At 36.3% G+C, this 19,506-nt stretch overlaps 1 protein-coding gene across 2 annotated transcripts in view; it reads right to left on the bottom strand.

Annotated features, from left to right (window-relative positions):
• The window catches only part of RAB3GAP2 (RAB3 GTPase activating non-catalytic protein subunit 2), a 120,504-nt gene that overhangs the window by 30,825 nt on the left and 70,173 nt on the right, over window positions 1-19,506 (bottom strand). For both annotated transcript variants that reach the window (XM_007988400.3, XM_073011506.1), the window contains exons 10-21: window positions 16,409-16,557; window positions 15,462-15,541; window positions 15,245-15,334; window positions 13,376-13,515; window positions 11,232-11,448; window positions 10,548-10,691; window positions 10,242-10,324; window positions 9,884-9,948; window positions 5,792-5,882; window positions 4,049-4,176; window positions 2,484-2,697; window positions 2,022-2,119 (exon numbers count right to left, since the gene is read on the bottom strand). In XM_007988400.3, the coding sequence (XP_007986591.2) occupies window positions 2,022-2,119; window positions 2,484-2,697; window positions 4,049-4,176; window positions 5,792-5,882; window positions 9,884-9,948; window positions 10,242-10,324; window positions 10,548-10,691; window positions 11,232-11,448; window positions 13,376-13,515; window positions 15,245-15,334; window positions 15,462-15,541; window positions 16,409-16,557 (1,499 nt within the window). The remainder of the gene's footprint in view (window positions 1-2,021; window positions 2,120-2,483; window positions 2,698-4,048; window positions 4,177-5,791; window positions 5,883-9,883; window positions 9,949-10,241; window positions 10,325-10,547; window positions 10,692-11,231; window positions 11,449-13,375; window positions 13,516-15,244; window positions 15,335-15,461; window positions 15,542-16,408; window positions 16,558-19,506) is intronic.

Genomic DNA, 19,506 nt, shown 5'->3' with positions numbered 1-19,506 from the left:
TAAAAGAAGTAAAAAGATCAAGCAGAAATAAATGAAATTGAGACTAAAAAAGTTACAAAAGATCAACAAAAAAGCTCTTTATTAAAAAAGATGAACAAAATCAATAAACCTTTAGTTAGACTAAGAAAAAAAGAGAAAAGACTCAAATAAATAAAATCAGAGACAAAAAAGAAAACATTACAATTGATACCACAGAAACACATCATTAGAAACACAGATCATTAGAGACTATTATGAACAGCTTTACAGAAAACCTCAACAAACCAGTAATAAGTAATGAGATGGAAGCAGTCATAAAAATCTCCCATCACAGAAAAGCCCAGATCTAATGAATTTCCTGCTGAATTCTTTCAAACATTCAAAGAAGAACTAGTATCAATTATACTCAAACTATTTCACAACACTGAAGAGGAGGGAATACTTCCAAACTCATTCTATGAGGCCAGCATTACCCAGATACCAAAATCAGACACATACAAAATAAAAACAACACATTAAACCATCAACAAGCTCACAGAGGTAGGATGCCCAAATCCTGGTAAAAATATAACATGTGAATGGGGGTGTGTGAAAGAGTATGCAGTTGGCCCTCTGTATCCATGCATTCCACATCTGTGGATTTAATCAACTGTGAGTCAAAAATATTCAGAAAAAAAAAGATGGACAGTTCCATCTATACTGAACACATACAGACTTTTTCTTGTCATTATTCCCTCAGTAGGTTTAACAATAATTTACACAATAATTTAACAATAATTTACATTGTAAACAATAATTTACAATGCATTTACACTGCATAAGGTATTAAAAGTTATCTAGATATGATTTAAGGTATACGGGAGATGTGCATAGGTTACATGCAATTACCACTTTTTTGTTTTTTTAGAGACACAGTCTCACTCTGTCACCTAGGCTGGAGTGCAGAGGTGCAATCAGCACATCCTTGACCTCCCTGATTCAAGGGATCCTCATGCCTCAGCCTCTTGAGTAGCTGGGAATACAGGGACATGCCACCATGCTTGGCTAATTTTTTATTACACCATTTTATATCAGGACCTTCTGTATCCATGGATTTTGGTATTGGAGGGGGAGGTTCCTGGAACCAATCTTTCATGGGTGCTGAGGGACAGCTGTGTATGCATTCATGTGTAGGGATAGGTAAGAACAAAGAAGAACAAGGAAGATGGGGTAACTTTCCTTGATTTTTTCAGAAAGGGCAAAAATCTAGTGTTGTATCTTCTCCTTGGATGATTCTTTTGTTTTATATTTGTTATAATTGAGATTACATTATAATATATATTCAAAGTTTAAAACGTTTGATAACAATTCCACATTGCTTTAAGGGAAGTTTATTTTGTTTTTAAGATCTTTTCCATCGTAACATGACAGTTTTTTACTGATGATTCAATTCTATTGTAAATGCATGCATATAGATGTGTGCATACAGATTCTAAACTTATCTTAGGCCAACTATAGAATATGCTTGTTAACATTTATAGAAAATTGGCCAGGCACGGTGGTTCTTGTCTGTAATCCAAAAGCTTTGAGTGGTCAAGCAGGGAGGATTGCTTCAGCCAGGAGTTTCAGACAGCCTGGGCAACATAGCGAGACCTCCATCTCTACAAAAGTAAAAAAAAAAAAAAATTGGCCAGCACAATGGCATGCACTTGTAGCCTCAGCTACTCAGAAGGCTGAGATGGAAGGATGGCTTGAGCCCAGGAGGTTGGGGCCGCAGTGAGCTACGATCACACCACTGTACTCCAGCCTGGGTGACAGAGCAAGACACTTTCTCTCTCAAAGTAAACGAAAAAGAAAAAAAATTTACAGGGTATAAGAAAAATAAAATAATATTACTCTATTAAATATGGTGATTAAAAATTTCTTTGATCATTTTTAGAAAGTTTTCATGAACATTCTATGATAACCTAAAAGACAACAGTTAAAAAAAAAAAAAAGAAGATTGACACTTCTGGGTGACATTCACAAGGAAGAACAGCATCCAGCAACCAAAAACACCTCACCAACAACAGCTGAGGGCTAAGTCCAGCCGACTCCAAAGTGTGACACATATCCTCAGTGGAGCTTTCTCCATGCAAACACTTCCAAAAAAAGAAACTACCTGGTAGAACAAAAACAAAGCACATTAATCAATGACTACTTACCATTTGGACTAACAATCTTATTGAATCACAATCTGGAATTCCAGAGAAACAAAACATTATGAAGGAAGAGAAATTAATGGTTCAATTTGCTTGATTTATTAAAGCAGAAAGCAAATCATGATCTAATATTGTCTCTTTAGTATACTTATTAAAACAACCTATCGACCAGAGTGTCTTTTGTTGGCCAAAAAATACAGTACATTAAATACTTCCATTATTTAAATTTCAAAACAAACAGAATCTCCTGAGATGCTATACGTTCCTACCACGTTTTCTTCTAAAAGAAGAGGGATACGAAGACCAGTGTATTATTTTACCTACCTAAAGCCACATACTCCTCTTCACTTATCTTCTTTACATTGAGCACATCCTTTTCATATTCTAAATATTCCAAGAATGTTTTTACAGGCAACACACCATCTTCATCATCAGAAAATCGAACATTTGTCCTGGTGTTCTCTTGCTTATACTTCTCTAGTAATGCCTGGAGCTTAAGTAGTTCTTTTTCATCAAGCCTTAGTAACACAGCCAAGTCCTTTAAAATAGAAAACAAAAACAACATTCCACATCTATCAACCACATTATCTGAACTGAAATTCAAGATTGTAAGCAAAAGTTGACTTTTTAATTAATATAATAGCTATCATGTATTCTGCTTAAAACTTTGCTTACAAGTCACATTTCATGAGTAGGAGTTTATTTAAATAAACTATAATCTTGAACACTACATACTACTAAAAGTACCATTTTAGCATATTTCTTGAGGGTACTTTATTATCTTCTAGAATGTTAGCATTTTTCTTTTTTTTTTTCGAGACAGGGTCTCACTTTGTTACCCAGGTTAGAGTACCTTGGCACGATCATGGTTCACAGCAGCCTTGACTTCTTGGATTCAAGCAATCCTCCTGCCTCAGCCACCTGAGTAGCTGGGACCACAAGTGTGCACCACCACATCCAGCTAATTTTAAAAGTTTTTTTTGTAGACACAGGGCCCACTATGTTGCCCAGGCTGGTCTCGAACTCCTGGGCTCAAGTGATCCTCACACCTCAGCTTCCCAAAGTGTTGGGATTACAGGTGCAAGCCACTATGCCCTGGCAAATGCTAGAATTTTAATAAACATGTTTTACTGTATAATCCGAAAAAAATTTAAAAGGGTGTCAAATGCAACTCTTACCATTCTGAGGAAACTAAATATTTGAATTTAAATGCTTAATTATTAACCAGTGTAAACACTATAAAATAAAACATAGAAAAACAATTCTCACTGTATCCACATATAAGTCCTGTATGTGGCTCTCAGGGATACAACCTGTTAGGCTTTCAAACTATTTTTTTTTTTTTTTTTGAGACGGAGTCTTGCTCTGTAGCCCCGGCTGGACTGCAGTGGCCGGATCTCAGCTCACTGCAAGCTCCGCCTCCCGGGTTTACGCCATTCTCCTGCCTCAGCCTCCGGAGTAGCTGGGACTACAGGCGCCCGCCACCTCGCCCGGCTAGTTTTTTGTATTTTTAGTAGAGACGGGGTTTCACCGTGTTAGCCAGGATGGTCTCGATCTCCTGACCTCGTGATCCGCCCGTCTCGGCCTCCCAAAGTGCTGGGATTACAGGCTTGAGCCACCGCGCCCGGCCTCAAACTATTTTTATATACTATACGTGCAAAAACATATTGTGGCTGGGCATAGTGGTTTATGCCTATAATCTCAGCACTTGTATAAATAATATAAATTTAGCAGCAAGGCACAGAGAGCTAGCAGGGGGCTTGGTAAACAAAATATACCTTTAAAGCTTTAAAAAAATTCTTAATTTTCTACTTTGTTACTACTGATTTTAAAAAGTAAAAGCAATCAGATAGATTATTTTATATAATATAAAACGTGGGATTACTCACATTATCAGAGAATGGTGTGTCTAAATGAAAATCAAGGGAATTTAGTTGACTGACCGACTCATAGAGTTGCAGCAATTTTAGTTTATTGGCACAAAACTGTAGCAATCCTTCATCAACCGACTCAAGTTCTAAAAGGCAGAAGGAAAAGTATATATAAGAGATATATTTAACAGACTCATAAACAGGCTTTTCTTTCATTAAATCTCTCAATATTACATAATTCCCTGATGCTCTGATGTATTAAATATTGAGATGCTTAAGCTATATCAGATTTTGAAAGCAAAAATAATTTTTCTGTCATGACAAAATGTCTAATTTTTAAATAAAATAAGATGCTCTAAAAGTAGGGCGATAAAAAAGAAAGTGGAAATATCTTCATGTAATACTTAAAATTTAAAGAAATTATCTGGAATACTATATGAATATTTATATCTAATATAAAACAAATATTTATTCTTTAAAAAGGGAGACAATGATAATCCCCCTAAAATCTTATTTGAAATACAGTATCGTGGAATATTGTTCAAGTTCTTATAGCCTTAATAAAACTGACCATACAAAATAATTAGATTTTAGGAATCTTATTTTTATGTAGACCTTGAAATTGATGATTTTATAGAACTCCAACAATGGTGTTTGGTTTACTACCAGGTCAGTGAAAGATAACTTTTCATTTAATAAATTTTGAGATTTTGTTAATGCCTTGAGGGGTGGGAGGGCTTTATAAGTATACCATGCTTTTTAAAAGAGGTATTTATTTCCGACAAGTGGTGTACACTAAAGGAGTTCACTATTTGCCAATGTCAGTTTCATGTATCTGTTAAAAAAAAGGTTGAAAAAGAGTCTCAAAATTAGCATGTTTGAAGCCCTGAAAGAACAAATTATAATTTGTTTATTAAGCCACTTTAAGCTGGCTTACACATAATTAAAACACAAAGTTGGTTTTACATAATTAATAGGACAAACAAAAGTCACAACTAGATGACACCAGTCCACTGTACACTACAATTTAACTGACGTTAGGAATTCAGAATAAAGTGAATTTTTACTAGTTCAGTTGGATGGAATATGGTGTTACAACCCCACAGTTTCAAGTGTAATCCTTTTTCAGGCAAATATATTTTGATGGGCTGACTGATTTTAAAGAACAATGTGATAGTACAGACAAATTTTGAACATCAAAAAATGACCAGAAAAAATAATCTGATTGTCGTCTGTGATTTTGGAAGTCCTTAACTCTGTTCATGAGGGAAACTGATGGGAAACTGATACACTAATAAAACATTAATACAAAGTACAAATATGTTTTATTATTATCTGGGTCAAAATGACATTATGTGCCCCCCTAGAGAAATCTGTCTCCTCTTGTGAAGCTAAAGAAAAGACAATGGCAGCGAGAGAGCTTGGTTGTTTTCCCATACCACCAGATAACTTCTTCATTCCAATGCTTTCTTTAATGTTCTACAGCTATATCAGAATAACCACTTATCATTCTATCCTGACCCCTTTCCTCACGATTAGAAACAACTTCCCAATAACAAACAGTCAATACATTCAAAGACAGTTTAGATGAAGATCAACTATATATATTAAATAGGGAATAAATAAGATTCTTAATTTCTTATATATATATTATTTCCACATTAAAGTAACATGATGGTATCACAAAGTCAATAGCTTTCTATAATCAGTTACAAAATTTGAGTTAAGAACGTAACCTCCAATCAGTACAAACCCTATTACCTTGATTTTTTAAAGTGTCCATTAAAGTCTGAGTGATGTTTCTAAGGCAAGAAAATGGTAAACGTTCACTTGCCAAAATGCTTTCCAAAGCCTAGAAAAAAGATATTGAACAGTTCTAGTAATTATAAGGCAACGATTTTACTTTTTAAATCTTATATTTATGCCAAACTTTTACTACCCCAAATTTCAAAGAGAAGCTCTATATTTAAGATGTTTTAGTGTACATATCTTAAATCTCAAGTTGCACTGTTAAGTAATATTCAATCAACTTTATGTCATGCCAAATATGATATAAATGACAAAAATCCAGGCTGAGAATAAAACAACTAGAAGGCAACTGCTACTTAACAGAATAGCCCAATCAAAACAGAAACAAAGATAAAGCTATTTACCAATAAGAAGTGTTTGAATATGCTTATGCTATCTAGGAATAAATGAAAAGCAGTGGTTATTGTCATGTCAATAACAAAAGCTGCTAATAACTTAGTTATAGCTTAATAACTGCATTTGTGCATGGCAGGCATAATCTATAGGCCCTGCTAGATAGATATAGTAACCACCTTTCCCTACCTCCCTCTCCCTACCCCCATAGATATTTAAGATTCTTTATAACCAATCCCAAAATATCTCTTCATGCCTAAAGTAGCAACTATCAGAAACATCAATGAGTCAGACATAGCAGTTAAAGGTCATATTTATCCTTTCATATTAGCACATTAAATTGGGTTTCAATTAATGAGATTACATAGTTTAAAAAGTAGGCTGAGAATGTAGGGTAAGACAAATATCCAATCAACACAAAACTTCCGTGTGTTTGTGGAGGAGAAATGGGCTTAGAGGGTGGCTCAAGATGTTGCTCAGGCCTATAATGAAGCAACTACCAGGAAGCAATAAAGAAAGTGACTATAAGAGGCAAGAACCCAGGACAAGTGTAACCTGCTCCTGTTCTGCCTACGATTACACAGGCTAGCAGCTAGCTTACTTTCTTCCCCATTATTCAGTCTCCCAAAGCCTAAACTGGTTTCTTCCCTCCCTTTAGTCAGTCAGACTCTAAGATATAACTTTTGTTATTGAGTTTTCTAGTATTTTTTATAAAATTCACAGCTTCATACATGATTCAGAAGTACCATTTAAAAAAAAGAAAATCAAGAAGACATTTTGCATTATGCTGGTTTCCCAATTTTGTTGTTCTATGATTTAAGATAAGAAGAAAGATGGCATCAAAATGAGAAGAACTGTGTGGGTTATGACCCTTTCTACTACAGATTTCTCAAACTGCCTCTTTAGATGCCCACTTTGTCATCATTATGTCATCTCTAATAATGGAGACTTTGCCCTAAGGAAAATGAGAGCCAATTAGCATTGTCAGTAGAATGGAAAACACAATTAAAAGTCACAAAGGTTTTTCTGTTCTACAATAACACAACAAAAAGTGTTTTAAAAGTGGACTGCAGCAGAATCACTCTGCACTAAATTCTCCCATGTATGTAGCTATAAAATAATAAGAAATATACACATTGGTCTATGGCCCCAGTACCTGACACAGAGTTCCTATAATTTCCTGAACAATGGGGTTGCTAGGAGTTTCTTTTGTTCCAATGTTTAGTCTCTGCCCTAGTTCATCAGTCAGAGCTCTTAATCCCTTTGTAGACAGAGGTGTTAGGAGAACATTTTGTTCTAACATTTGGTCTTTGACCCCCAGTTTCTGATGAGGAGATTCTAAGATGTCTGTAATTTCCCAGGTGATAGGAGCATCTTTTCTTCTAATGAGGCCACTCATGGCAGGCTTCTGCAAAGCTTCATAATAAGGGGTTGGTTACCAGTGGAACCAAGCATGTATTTGAGGATTGGAACTTTTAGCCCAACCCCTGACCTCTGGGGAGCCAAGAGGGGCTGAAGACTGAGTTGATCACCAATGGCCAATGATGTAATCAGTCATGCTTATATAATGAAGCTTCCAACAACACCCAAAAGGATAAGGGTTGGAAGAGCTTCTGGATAGCTGAACATGTAGAGGTTCCTGAATGGTGGCTTGCCAGCAGAGGGAATGGAAGCTCTGCAACCCTTCCCATATGATTTACTCTATGCATCTCTTCCACCTGGCTGTTCATCGCTACCCTCTGTAATATCCTCTATAATAAATGGGTAAACGTTCAAGTAAAATGTTTCCCTGAGTTCTGTCAGCTGATCTAGCAAATTTATCACCTGCAAAGAGGGGGTCATAGTAACCCTAATTTATAGCCAGTCAGTCAGAAATATAGCTGATGACCAACTACTTGTGACTGGTATCTGAAGCAGGTAGAAGTCTTGCGGGACAGAGCTCTTAATCTGTGCTGATGATCTCATGCTATCTCCAGGTAGATGGTGTCAGAATTGAACTGAATTAGAGAATAACCAGCTGGTGTTAGCTGGAGAATCTGCCAAAGAAATTCATTGGTGTGGTGGGAAAAAAAAAAACCCTACATCTAGTGGCAGAAGTGTTTAGTGACTGTGTAAGAGAAAAGAAAAAACCTGTGATACAGTTTTTTTTTACATTTTCACAGTAGCATTATTTTAGATGCTGTGAATTATAAAAATCAAGTATTTGGTAAGGTTCCTACTTGAAGGAGCTTATAAGACCTAAAAAAAAAAAAAGTTGGGGGAGCTATGATTAACATACATGAAATAATCAGAAAATAAGTAGTCATTAACTATCCAGTTTTGACTGAAAGTAGAGTAGGAGTTCAGAGTTATCCATGGGGATCGAAGCATTATGTAAGAATTTATGGAGTTAGGACTTGAATAGCATTATGAGGGGTTTGGATAGGAAGAGTGGGAGTAAAAGAAATCACCAATGGTGGCCATATTATAACCACGAGCCTGGCAAAAAGTAAAGGTCTGGCAATACCATGGAATACTGAGGCTGTGGAGTAACAGGGGCTCATACAGAACAAGTGGGAATATAAATTAGTACAACTATTTTGAGAAGCAATTTGCCATCAACTAGTACAGCTGAAGAAGTTCACACCCTAGCAATTCCACTCTTAGGTATAAATGCCAGAAAAACTCTTGCATATGTGAATGAGGAAATATGTACATGGATAAGCACAGCATCATTGTTTGTAATGTCAAAAATCTGTAAACAACCTAGCCATTCACTGACAGGAGTGTAAATAAATTCTAGTCAGTGAGCGGAATTTGTATGGCATAGTAAATGAATCAATTATAACTATAGCTACATACACCAATATGAATGACACAGAAACATAATCCTGAAGGAAAAACTAAAGTCACCGAAGACATAGGGCATGACTCCATTTATGTAAAGTTTGAAAAGACAGGAAATGCATCAACAGGTTTCAAAGGAGTCACACAGGAATGATGTAACTATAAAGCAAAGAAAAAGAAAAGAACCACAAAATTATAAATTATGGTTACCTTAAGGATGGGAGGAGGGAATGGGACTGAGGGGGGACACTCAGGGCTCTTTAGAGTTCCTGGTAAGATTGTATTTCCTAAGGCAGGTGGTCATACACAAATATTTACTATTACATCTATATTATATACGTAATATATATAATGTAGGGATGTTTACATGTGTGTATATAAAACACACTTAGATATATGGTAATACTAATTTTTTTTTTTGAGATGGAGTCTTGCCCTGTTGCCCAGGCTGGAGTACAATAGTGCGATCTCAGCTCACTGCAACCTCCGCCTTCCGGATTCAAACGATTCTCCTGCCTCAGCCTCCTGAGTAGCTGGAATTACAGGCACCCGCCAACACACCCAGCTAAATTTTTTTGTATTTTTAGTAGAGACGGGGTTTCACCATGTTGACCAGCTGGTCTCGAACTACTGACCTCGTGATCCACCCGCCTCAGCCTCCCAAAGTGCTGGGATTACAGGCATGAATATTAATTTTTTTTTTTTTTTTTTTTTTAAAGAGACAACAGGAACTTCCACATGAAAATACAGAAACGGATAAACAATAAAAACCTGAAAAGAAGATTTCAGCCTGTCATGTTTTGGGGAAATAGGAAAACAAAGATTTTCTTAAGAAGGATATATTATAGCTACTAGCAGGAAACTTCATGTATTATATATACTTACTTGTTTTTTGGTTGCAGGGTATTTAATATCAAGAATTAATTCCTTTATTTCTGTTTCAACCAAATCTATAAAGAAAAAATTAAAGTAAAATTTTAATTTTTATAACAGTGAAACATTATTCTGAAAGAAAATGAACATATCTGTACTACCAGTTGAGTCTAAAGGATTTTTGGGTTCTCTCACATTAATGTTTTCTTGTTATGAATTATAATACCCTCTAGATGGCACACTTCAGCCTTACAGAGCAATTCCAATAAGCTCATCCATGCATCATTTTGATTGCTCCATTTAGAATAGTTTATTGATTTAAAAGATGATAGAACAATATGCTTTATTATTCGTATGACAGAATACCTACCAAGATTGGGAGATTTTGTTTTCAGTAAGGCTGCTAGTTTCTTCACTAGGTGCATATCCTTGGCTCGTTCACTCTTCTTATCGCTAACCAATAAATATAACAAATTATTACAGAATGTGAAATTATTTTCTTTCTAATTCTGACACACTCCAACTTTTTTTTCCTTTTAATTTTTTCTATTTAAAGATATCAGTCTAAAGACAAAGGAAACAACAAAACAGCAACAACAAAAGAGAGTACAACAAACCTAGGAACTAAGAAAAGTTAGCAGAGGAGCGTCAGTCAGCAACACCAGATACACCTTACCTCAGTGCTAAATGGAAGGGAACATTCACTGTTTTCACACTTCCAGACACTGGATCAACAAGACAGATCTGATACGTCTGTGGCTGCCAACTCTGACTGGTAACATTATTTAAGCCCATTATTTTATAGCCAGGATACAGCAGCCTAAAGAAATCACATCCCAATATGGTAAAAACATTAGAACAAGGAGAAATGCCAAAAGGTGCTTTTATTATAGCTAGGAAACCCAACATTATTATCAATTTAGGAGTATTAATAAGGCAACTAAATACTGATAGCAAATACGTAAGTAAAGCTAGCAGAGTTCTGCCTTGTTGAAAGATTCTAAAAAATTAAATGAACACAATCAGGCCCATGTTTCAATGGCAAACAAAGCATTCACCTCACTTATGACTAGGGCAAGCTAAAGGAACCTTTCCTTTTGAGTCTTCATAGCATAAGTAAGGGACAAACATCAGCAACAAGCTAACTTTAATTCAGCAGTGTATCATGGCATTTTCAATTTTTTTTTGGTTATTAAATACTTAAGTATATATCAGACACTCACAGGAAAAACCACAATAAAGAATACTGTAATTCTCAAACTTGTAATCTAATAAGCAGCTTTAGTAAAAGCTTTATTTTAATAAAAGCATTCCTATATTTCATTTTGTAACCAGCACAATGCCAGCATTTGCAGCTTACCTGCAGTGCTTCCCCACATTGAAAGCTCCTACTCGAGGTCCCTGCTGTGTGCTCCACACTTCTAAAATTCCCCTTCTTGGCGCATAGATCACAAGGAATTGAGCTACTCGACTTGGACCCTGAGAATTTCCAAAGGGGGAAAAATCCGCCTTTTCTGGTACTCTTTCATGAAGGTCCTCTACAATTTGAATCCATCCAATTTGTGCATCGCGGTACCCTTAGAGACAGAGGGAAAGGGAAGTTAATTACTTAGTCTAGGTTCCATAGTAGCCACCTGAAGTACTCTGGAATAGTGGGGGTGGGGGTGGGGTAAGAAAAGCTATGAAAGTATATTTTTATTATGGAATATCTTAAATAAAAAATGATAATAAATAATCACCAGTTTATCACCAAGCCTTATCAAGTCTTAGTATTTTGCTATATTTACTTCTGATCACTTTTTCTCTTTAAAAAGAAAATATTGGCTGGGCACAGGGGCTCACGCCTGTAATTCCAGCACTTTGGGAAGCTGAAGCGGGTGGATAACCTGAGGTTAGGAGTTCGAGACCAGCCTGACCAACATGGTGAAACCCTGTCTCTACTAAGTACAAAAAATTAGCTGGATGTGGTGGCACATGCCTGTAATCCCAACTACTTGGGAGGCTGAGACAGGAGAATCGCTTGAACCCGGGAGATGGAGGTTGCAGTGAGCCGAGATCGTGCCACTGAATTCTAGCCTGGACAACAAGACGGAAACTCCCTCAAAAAATAAGAAAAAAGATTATAGATATAATTGAAGCCACCTGATTACCCCTCCTGCTGTCATTCCCTTCCCTTCCCATCCAAGCCTTCTGGTGACATGCAGATAGAAAATATGGATTACAGGGTGATGGGAGGAAGCTCTTGCATGGGAGAAGTAGCTGATGCTGTTTTCCATTTTAGGGTGGTCCCTCACATAGGCAATTAATCCTTCTTTCCAAGGATACAATGGAAAGGAAAACCGGCCGTACCAGCTGCAGAAAGGCAGGCAATGATGCAAGGAATAAGATTGCCATAGTGGATTTGGAGCAGTCAGTACAGCTTTGTCTTCTGTATTTTAGAAGTCTTGCTGAGAACATACCTTTGATATTGTTTCAGGAGACAAATACCAAGGAGAAATGATGTATCTGCAGTACTAAAACTATTTCTACAGATAGTTAGACATGTAGTAGGTAAAGACTGCCTCTGTCTGTCACTGCAGGAGTTCTTTGGCAAGAAGGTGATAGTGGCTTCAGTTTGGTCCAGAGTAATTTAATGACCTCAATACATTATTCCTCACATTTTAAAGGACAGACAAGATGGTGTCATAAATTGTGGTCTTTGCTGACATGTTACTATTCCAGATGATTCTAAATAATGTAATCATGCCTTCTTTGTCAGGGAGATATTATTCACAATGTGCCTAGTTAAAAGATATTTTCAAGTCTCCCTTATAGTTAGATGAGGCCATGTCACTAAGTTCTGGCTAATGCAGATAATGGTTGAAGGGACTTTGGGGGAATATCTTCAAAGCAGATTAACTCAGTTGCCAGAAGAAGCCTTATTCCTTTCTGCTTCCTTCCTGGAATGCAGGTAAGAGGGCTGTCTATGAGAACCTTGAGTGGGGAAGCTACAAGGAAGAAGACTGGGTTCCTGAAGATACTGTGGTCTGTTACTCGGGTCTGTTACTAATAGCTGAATGAAACTCCTAAGTGACATACTTATTGACACATCAGGTGGATGGACCCAAGCATATGGATATAAAAGTCAAGTCAGTGAAGATGGGTTTTGCTATCTTAAATCTGAAAGACTTGGCATTATAGATTTGGGGAGAACATTTGGCTCAAGAATGGCTTTGTGAAGGGGAATAGATGTAGCAGGGGCAAGAAACTGAACTCAGAAATTTACACTAACAGTGAGAATTGAAAGAAAGTACATAAGATAAAGGTTAAACATGATCAAACCTAAAAGATGTATCAGTTGACTACTGGATCAAGCGGTTGCTGATCTGAGTTCATGTCAAAAAAAGAAAATATAAACATAAAGAATTAAACAGTTATCAACCAGAAGCTGAAGCATGATAACATTGCTCAACTATTGGGGTAAAAAGTGAATTAACTGTTTTTCTGGATTTTTGTAAGAAGTACCTTTCCACATGCGTATTGCAATTCCTCTAGCTACATCCAATAAAATAACTCTGCCGAAATCATCTGTTACTGCTGCCAGTGTGTTACATGGAGACAGACATATGCTTTCACCATGGCGTCTAGAATCTGGAAGTCCAAATCTGATATTTAAAAGAAAATAAAAAGCTCAAATCACATTCCAATTCAGAAACATATAACAGAATAATGAAATGCATAAATGAAATAGGCTGAATCTGTTTTTATATAAAGAAATATGAATTTTGCCTGGATTAATAGTTAATTTATTATTCACAACTGGCATTTGTAATATAAAATACATAAAAGAAATAAAACCACAGTCTTATGTAGGTTTTCAATAGATACTCACAATCCTATTCCTTTAGAGAATATAAAGTATAACTATATTTGATTAAAAGGCATGTCACAGAAAACAAAGTCCTCACCGTCAACTAAATTTTAGAATTTGCTCCCATACAGGCATCTTTTGTCTATTTTAAGTTCTTCTTCTTAATCTTTCTCTTTTTTGGAAGATATCACATCCTGTTGATACCAATCTGCCTGAAGCAAAAACGTTCCTTTTTCTAAATAGTTATCTCTAAACTGCTGTTGGTCTATAATCAACCTCATTAGAATTGTGAGTAAAATAAAAGTAAAGAGGTACTAAAAGAGAGCTAGGAAAGCTCACTTAGAGAAAAGTCCCTGAAACAAAGGTGCTCAGTCTTTGTTACATCTATTTGACATGCACAGGGCCATTTGGCTAATTTCTTGACTCTTGATATTAGGAAATGTGGTATGTTACAATGTATTTTTTAAAAAGATGAAAAAAAAAAAACTTAGAAGATATACTTTGATAAATTTTAATAATTAGTTGGCTCTCTTTAGGTGAAGAACATCCATAAAGAGGAGGTGTTCTATTTCCCTTCATGGTGGTACTTTATATTAGGTAATAAAAAATGATTTTTAAACAAAAGCAAACATTAGAAAAAATGCTTCTGTCTAAAAAATAATAATGAAAAAAAAAATCATGCTCCCTCCACCAAAAAAAAAATCTCACAAATACACTAACACATTCTACAGCACTACTGAGGTAAACAAGGAAGCACAGGCCAGGAGTCTGTCTAAAGAGTGCCTGAATACAGGACTCCTGCTTTTACTTTTTTTTTTTTTTTTTAGATGGAGTTTTTCGCTCTTGTCTCCAAGGCTGGAGTGCAATGGTGTAATCTCGGCTCACTGCAACGTCTGCCTCCTGGGTTTGAGCGATTCTCCTGCCTCGGCCTCCTGAGTAGCTGGGATTACAGGCACATGCCATCATGCCTAACTAATTTTTGTATTTTTAGTAGAGACAAGGTTTCACCATGTTGAGCAGGCTGGTGTCAAACTCCTGACCTCAAGAGATCCACCCGCCTCGGCCTCCCAAAGAAGGCTAGGATTAGCCTCCGTCTGCTAGGATTACAGACGTGAGCCACCGCAATCCACTAGGATTACATTTTTTAAAAGAAATCACTAAGTACTTTTAAAGTTTACACAACTTAGTAACAAACTATCTAAACTTTAAAAGAAATGCAACAGTTATCACTAAACTAATTCTCCTACACTAGACCAAGCTAAGTTTATTTGTTAAAAAGCACACTCAAGAAATACATCTTGAATACCTAGTATATAACAAGAATACAGCTGTGAATCAAACAGGTAAGAATCACTCTTCACATGGAGTTTTACATTCTAGTGGGGAAAAGAATTCCACTGCAATGGCTTTCAGAAGTTCCAAAGACTTATGAGATCAGCAAATCAATCAAGCACACAGAAAAACCACACATTTAACAGTACCTTTCTAAAAGGACTAAAATTTGGGAAGCATGACAGACTTGCCTTACAGCTAATGGGGTAGCTGGCTCAACCTTCGGCTTTTGCTTTTGGACAGCTTCTTCTTCGTGCTTACTCTTCCAACCAAGCCAACCACTGAAAAGAAAGAAAACTTAGAATAAAATTGAGCTCCCAGGGTTTTAAAGTGCAGACTATCAAAATATAAGTTAAAAGCAAGCTAGATACAAATGAGATACTTTTTATTTAATTGTTAAGTAATTACCTGGCAGCATTAAATAAAGCAGAAGTGAGTTTACTTGCAACTGCTAGTGCAACATGGGATAATAATGGTTGTGTGCTTCCCTGAAAAACAGAACATTTGAAAGAGTAAACTTAGCAGCTTACAAAGAACAAACATACTTTCTAAATAAAGCTTACTTTAAAATGCTTCCAAAAGTTGTAAAGGCTGGACTAGCAACTCAGCTTCTTTCAGAGTACAGTAAAAAGTTTATTTTAGGAGCAATATAAAAAATAGTTTTAACTCTATAGTTTAAAAATAAAACCACAATTAGTGTATTTTACCATTAAAATTTCCCTCTTTAAATTGTAATTTCATTAAAATAAATTTTAAACTAGGATATTAAGATTACATTATTCTAGCTGGACTATGGATTTCACATCTACACATAACTGGCTCTTTTCTCTCTTTTTACATATAAATGCACACACATATACACACGCATTTTTATAAAAGTAAAAAGATATTTTGGGCAATTCTGAGAAGCATGCTTTTTAAGTGAGAAACAAGAGCTGCCAAATCTAACACTCAACTCTCCCCTATTTTAGGAAGCAATTTTCACCACTTATAACAAGTATAGTTGGCAGCTTGTTCTGTCTTTACAATTCCTCATTTACTGAAATCCCTGGTGGGCTGACATCATTCACAAGTCTGAGCATCTGACTATTGCACCAATATTTAAAGACATCTCAGCTATCAAATAATTCAGGGCTTCAGAAACAAAGAATTTTCTTTTACACTGATGGTAGTACCTTTTCAGTTAATGTAAAGAATTTAGAAGAAAGCTAGTTGAGATTAATTTTAATTTCAATTGAAATTTAGAAATATAAACTGCTTAATCTTCTAAGGCTAAGCAAGTTACCACATCCACTTTGTAGACAAATTGTAAAATCAAGAGCGGCCTTACTCATGATCATTGATAAAACTCATACCTCTAAAGCATAGAAGAAGCCAGTAAATGGATTGGACCCTACAGTGATATACTGAGACATGGCAGGTGGACTATTTTTAATTGCTGCATTAAATCCACCTATATTGGAGGCAGTCTTCATTTGATCAAAGGGGGACAGAGTCATAATACCTAATGATAAAACAAACAAACAAACAAACACGTGACTTGAATGTACAATGTTATTTTGGTCATTACATTTTTACTTCAGTTCCATTCTAAGATGCTAAATGTTTCGTTTTATTTAATAAACAAAAGTCATTTTAAAAGCTACAAAATCAACATCAGAAAATATTCTGCTGGGTTCAGTGGCTCACTCCTGTAATCCCAGCACTCAGGAGGCCAAGGCAGGTGGATCACTTGAGGTCAAGAGTTTGAAATCAGCCTGGTCAACATGGTGAAACCCCACCTCTACCAAACATACAAAAATTAGCCAGGCGTGGTGGTGGGTGCCTGTAATCTTGGCTACTTGGGAAGCTGGGGCAGGAGAATTGCTTGAACCTGGGAGGTGAAGGTTGCAGTGAGCCGCGATCGCACCAACTGCACTCCAGCCTGGGCAACAGGGTGAGACCCCATCTCAAAAAAAAAATTAAATATTAAAATTTCCATCTACAATTTCTATAACGTATAGAATATCATAAAAACAAAATTTAATTTTTTGAACAGATACAAAACTCAGAGGTACCAGAAGTATACAGTCCACTTTTATCCCCAAATATCAATTCATCTTTTTTTTTCCCCTCTTTTTGAGATTCTCTTACCTCAGCCTCCCCGAATAGCTGGGATTACAGACATGCACCACCATGCCCAGCTAATTTTTGTATTTTTAGTTGGTACGAAGTTTCACCATATTGGCCAGGCTGGTCTCAAACTCTTGACCTCAGGTGATCCTCCAGCCTCAGCCTCCCAAAGTGTTGGCATTACTAGTGTGAGCCACTGCGTCCTGCCAATATAGGCATGTGCTGCTGTGCCTGACCTTACTAATTTTCATATACAGGTATTGCCTCCCCTTTGCCTGAAAACTGTCAAAAAATGCATTTGTCCTTAAAATGTGTCCTAGGAAAGGAAATTCTTTGAGTGAGTTCATAAGGAAACTATTCACTGGATTTATAGGAATTAAAGTGATCAAACAAATCCTTGGACTATTTTTTAAATTCCCCTCCCACCTCCTGGACTATTATAAAATATCAGAACACCTGTCTCATAGTCATGAATGAATCCATGATTCAGTATACAAAATGTTTTCACTACATTACAAAATTTTCATAAGTTTTGCCTGACTCCACCAGAACACGATCAAAGGGCAAATTCGTATGGCATATACATTGAAATTTGAGTTTTAAAATAGCTTCTTTTCAAACTCCCATGCGATATACACAGGAGTATAAATTGCTACAAGATAATCCAGAGGACAATTTTGCAATAGATATGTAATTTTTTTAAAGGATTCTAATTTATGGTAAGGAAATGGTTGATCAGTCCTTTCCATCCTTGCTACCAATGATGTTTTCCTTCCTATAACTTAAATAATCCATTTTCGATGTCACACTTTAGATCCGGTCATCAGCAACTGTAGATTCTCTGTAACTATGATTTCAAGCGTACCGCACTTAGACCACCATTTCCTAGCTTTCCATCTCAATTACTCCAGAAACTCCCTGCAGTAATTTCACAATTTTGAGTTTAAATTAATTAATCCTACTATTTTTTCCACTATTTATCAAGTACCTCTTGGGATCACTTCCCTTTTTATCCAGCTTAGAGTTCCATCATCATCACTTTCTTGCAAATATCCACAACCTCTCTACACTCGTCTCCCCCTACACACATACTCCCCCGGCTAAATCTTAACCTTAGTTGACCTAAATTTTCTGCATTCTCTGCTCTTGAAGCAAAATAGCTAATCATTGCTAAGAAAAACAATACCTCTGGGTTTCAAAGTAAGGACCCCAAACAAATGGACATAGAGTTTGGTCCAAAATCATTCTGACCTCGTCAACCCCTCCTTCCCATCTTCAATCCTTTGAAATCTATTTGTTGAAGAAACAAGCCTGTTTGAGACTAATTTCCCACAGTCTACATTTTGCTGACCACATTCCTATAGTATTATTTAAAGTGTTTTTCTGCCCTCTATATTGCTACACATTGGTACTGAATTTAGGGGGCTGTTATCTTTCGAGTCACCAATTTTAGCACTATTTTTCATTAATTTAAGGTGGTATGGCTTATTTATATCTCTCTTTCTCTCCCTATATCCTTCCAAAATATTTGTATCTCAATTTTTTATTAAATTCACTGTTTTTATTATTAGGAATAATATAAGTATTACTCACTGCTGAGATACAGTACTTACTGTAATTACATTTCCTTGGCTGTGCATTCTTTTTTTTCTGGAGTTATTATTACCTTGTCATTAAGAGTTTTCCCTGAGCATCTGAGGTCTTTCCACACTTTGAAAGACATCAAAGTCCCTCTCAATATAAATTTCCATAAAGTCAAACTCATTGGATAATTTTCTAGGCCTAGTAGAGTGACCAAAGAAGGCCTCTTTGACAACGTGATATATTAAGAGACCTGAGTGAAGAGAGGGAGAAAGCCATGCGACTAGCTAAAGTTTTCCAGGCAGAGGGAGCCGTAAATCTAAATGCTCTAGAGTAGGGATATGCCTGCTGTGTCTGAGGAACACAGAGGAGATCTGCGTGATGAAACACAATGAATGGGGAGGGGTACCCTACAGGAGACAGTGTCAGAGGTACCATAAGCCAGATAAAGTTGGGCCTTGTATGTCACAGTAAGGAGCAACCAGAAGAAAGATGATGTAGAAAAAAAGGAGGAGCAAGTTTGGCAGGAGGAAATTAAGAATTCGATTTTGGATATGTTAAGTTTGATATCTAGGTAGAAATTATTCAGTAGGGAGCTGGAGAAATGAGTATGAGGCTTCAGGAAGAGGTCAGGACTCCATAAAAACGGATATACTGAGAATCTATTTCTTATGCTCCTTGTTTGTGATTTTAGAGAGCAGGGGGTGAAAATATTTATTCTTAAGCCTATATTAATTTGGCTTTCATCCTCACCATTCTA

This window comes from Chlorocebus sabaeus, chromosome 25, assembly GCF_047675955.1.
Source record: "Chlorocebus sabaeus isolate Y175 chromosome 25, mChlSab1.0.hap1, whole genome shotgun sequence".
In the NCBI taxonomy this organism is placed as follows: domain Eukaryota; kingdom Metazoa; phylum Chordata; class Mammalia; order Primates; family Cercopithecidae; genus Chlorocebus; species Chlorocebus sabaeus.
Note: the sequence above shows the minus strand (reverse complement) of the source record. Positions and strands in the feature narration are given on the sequence as shown.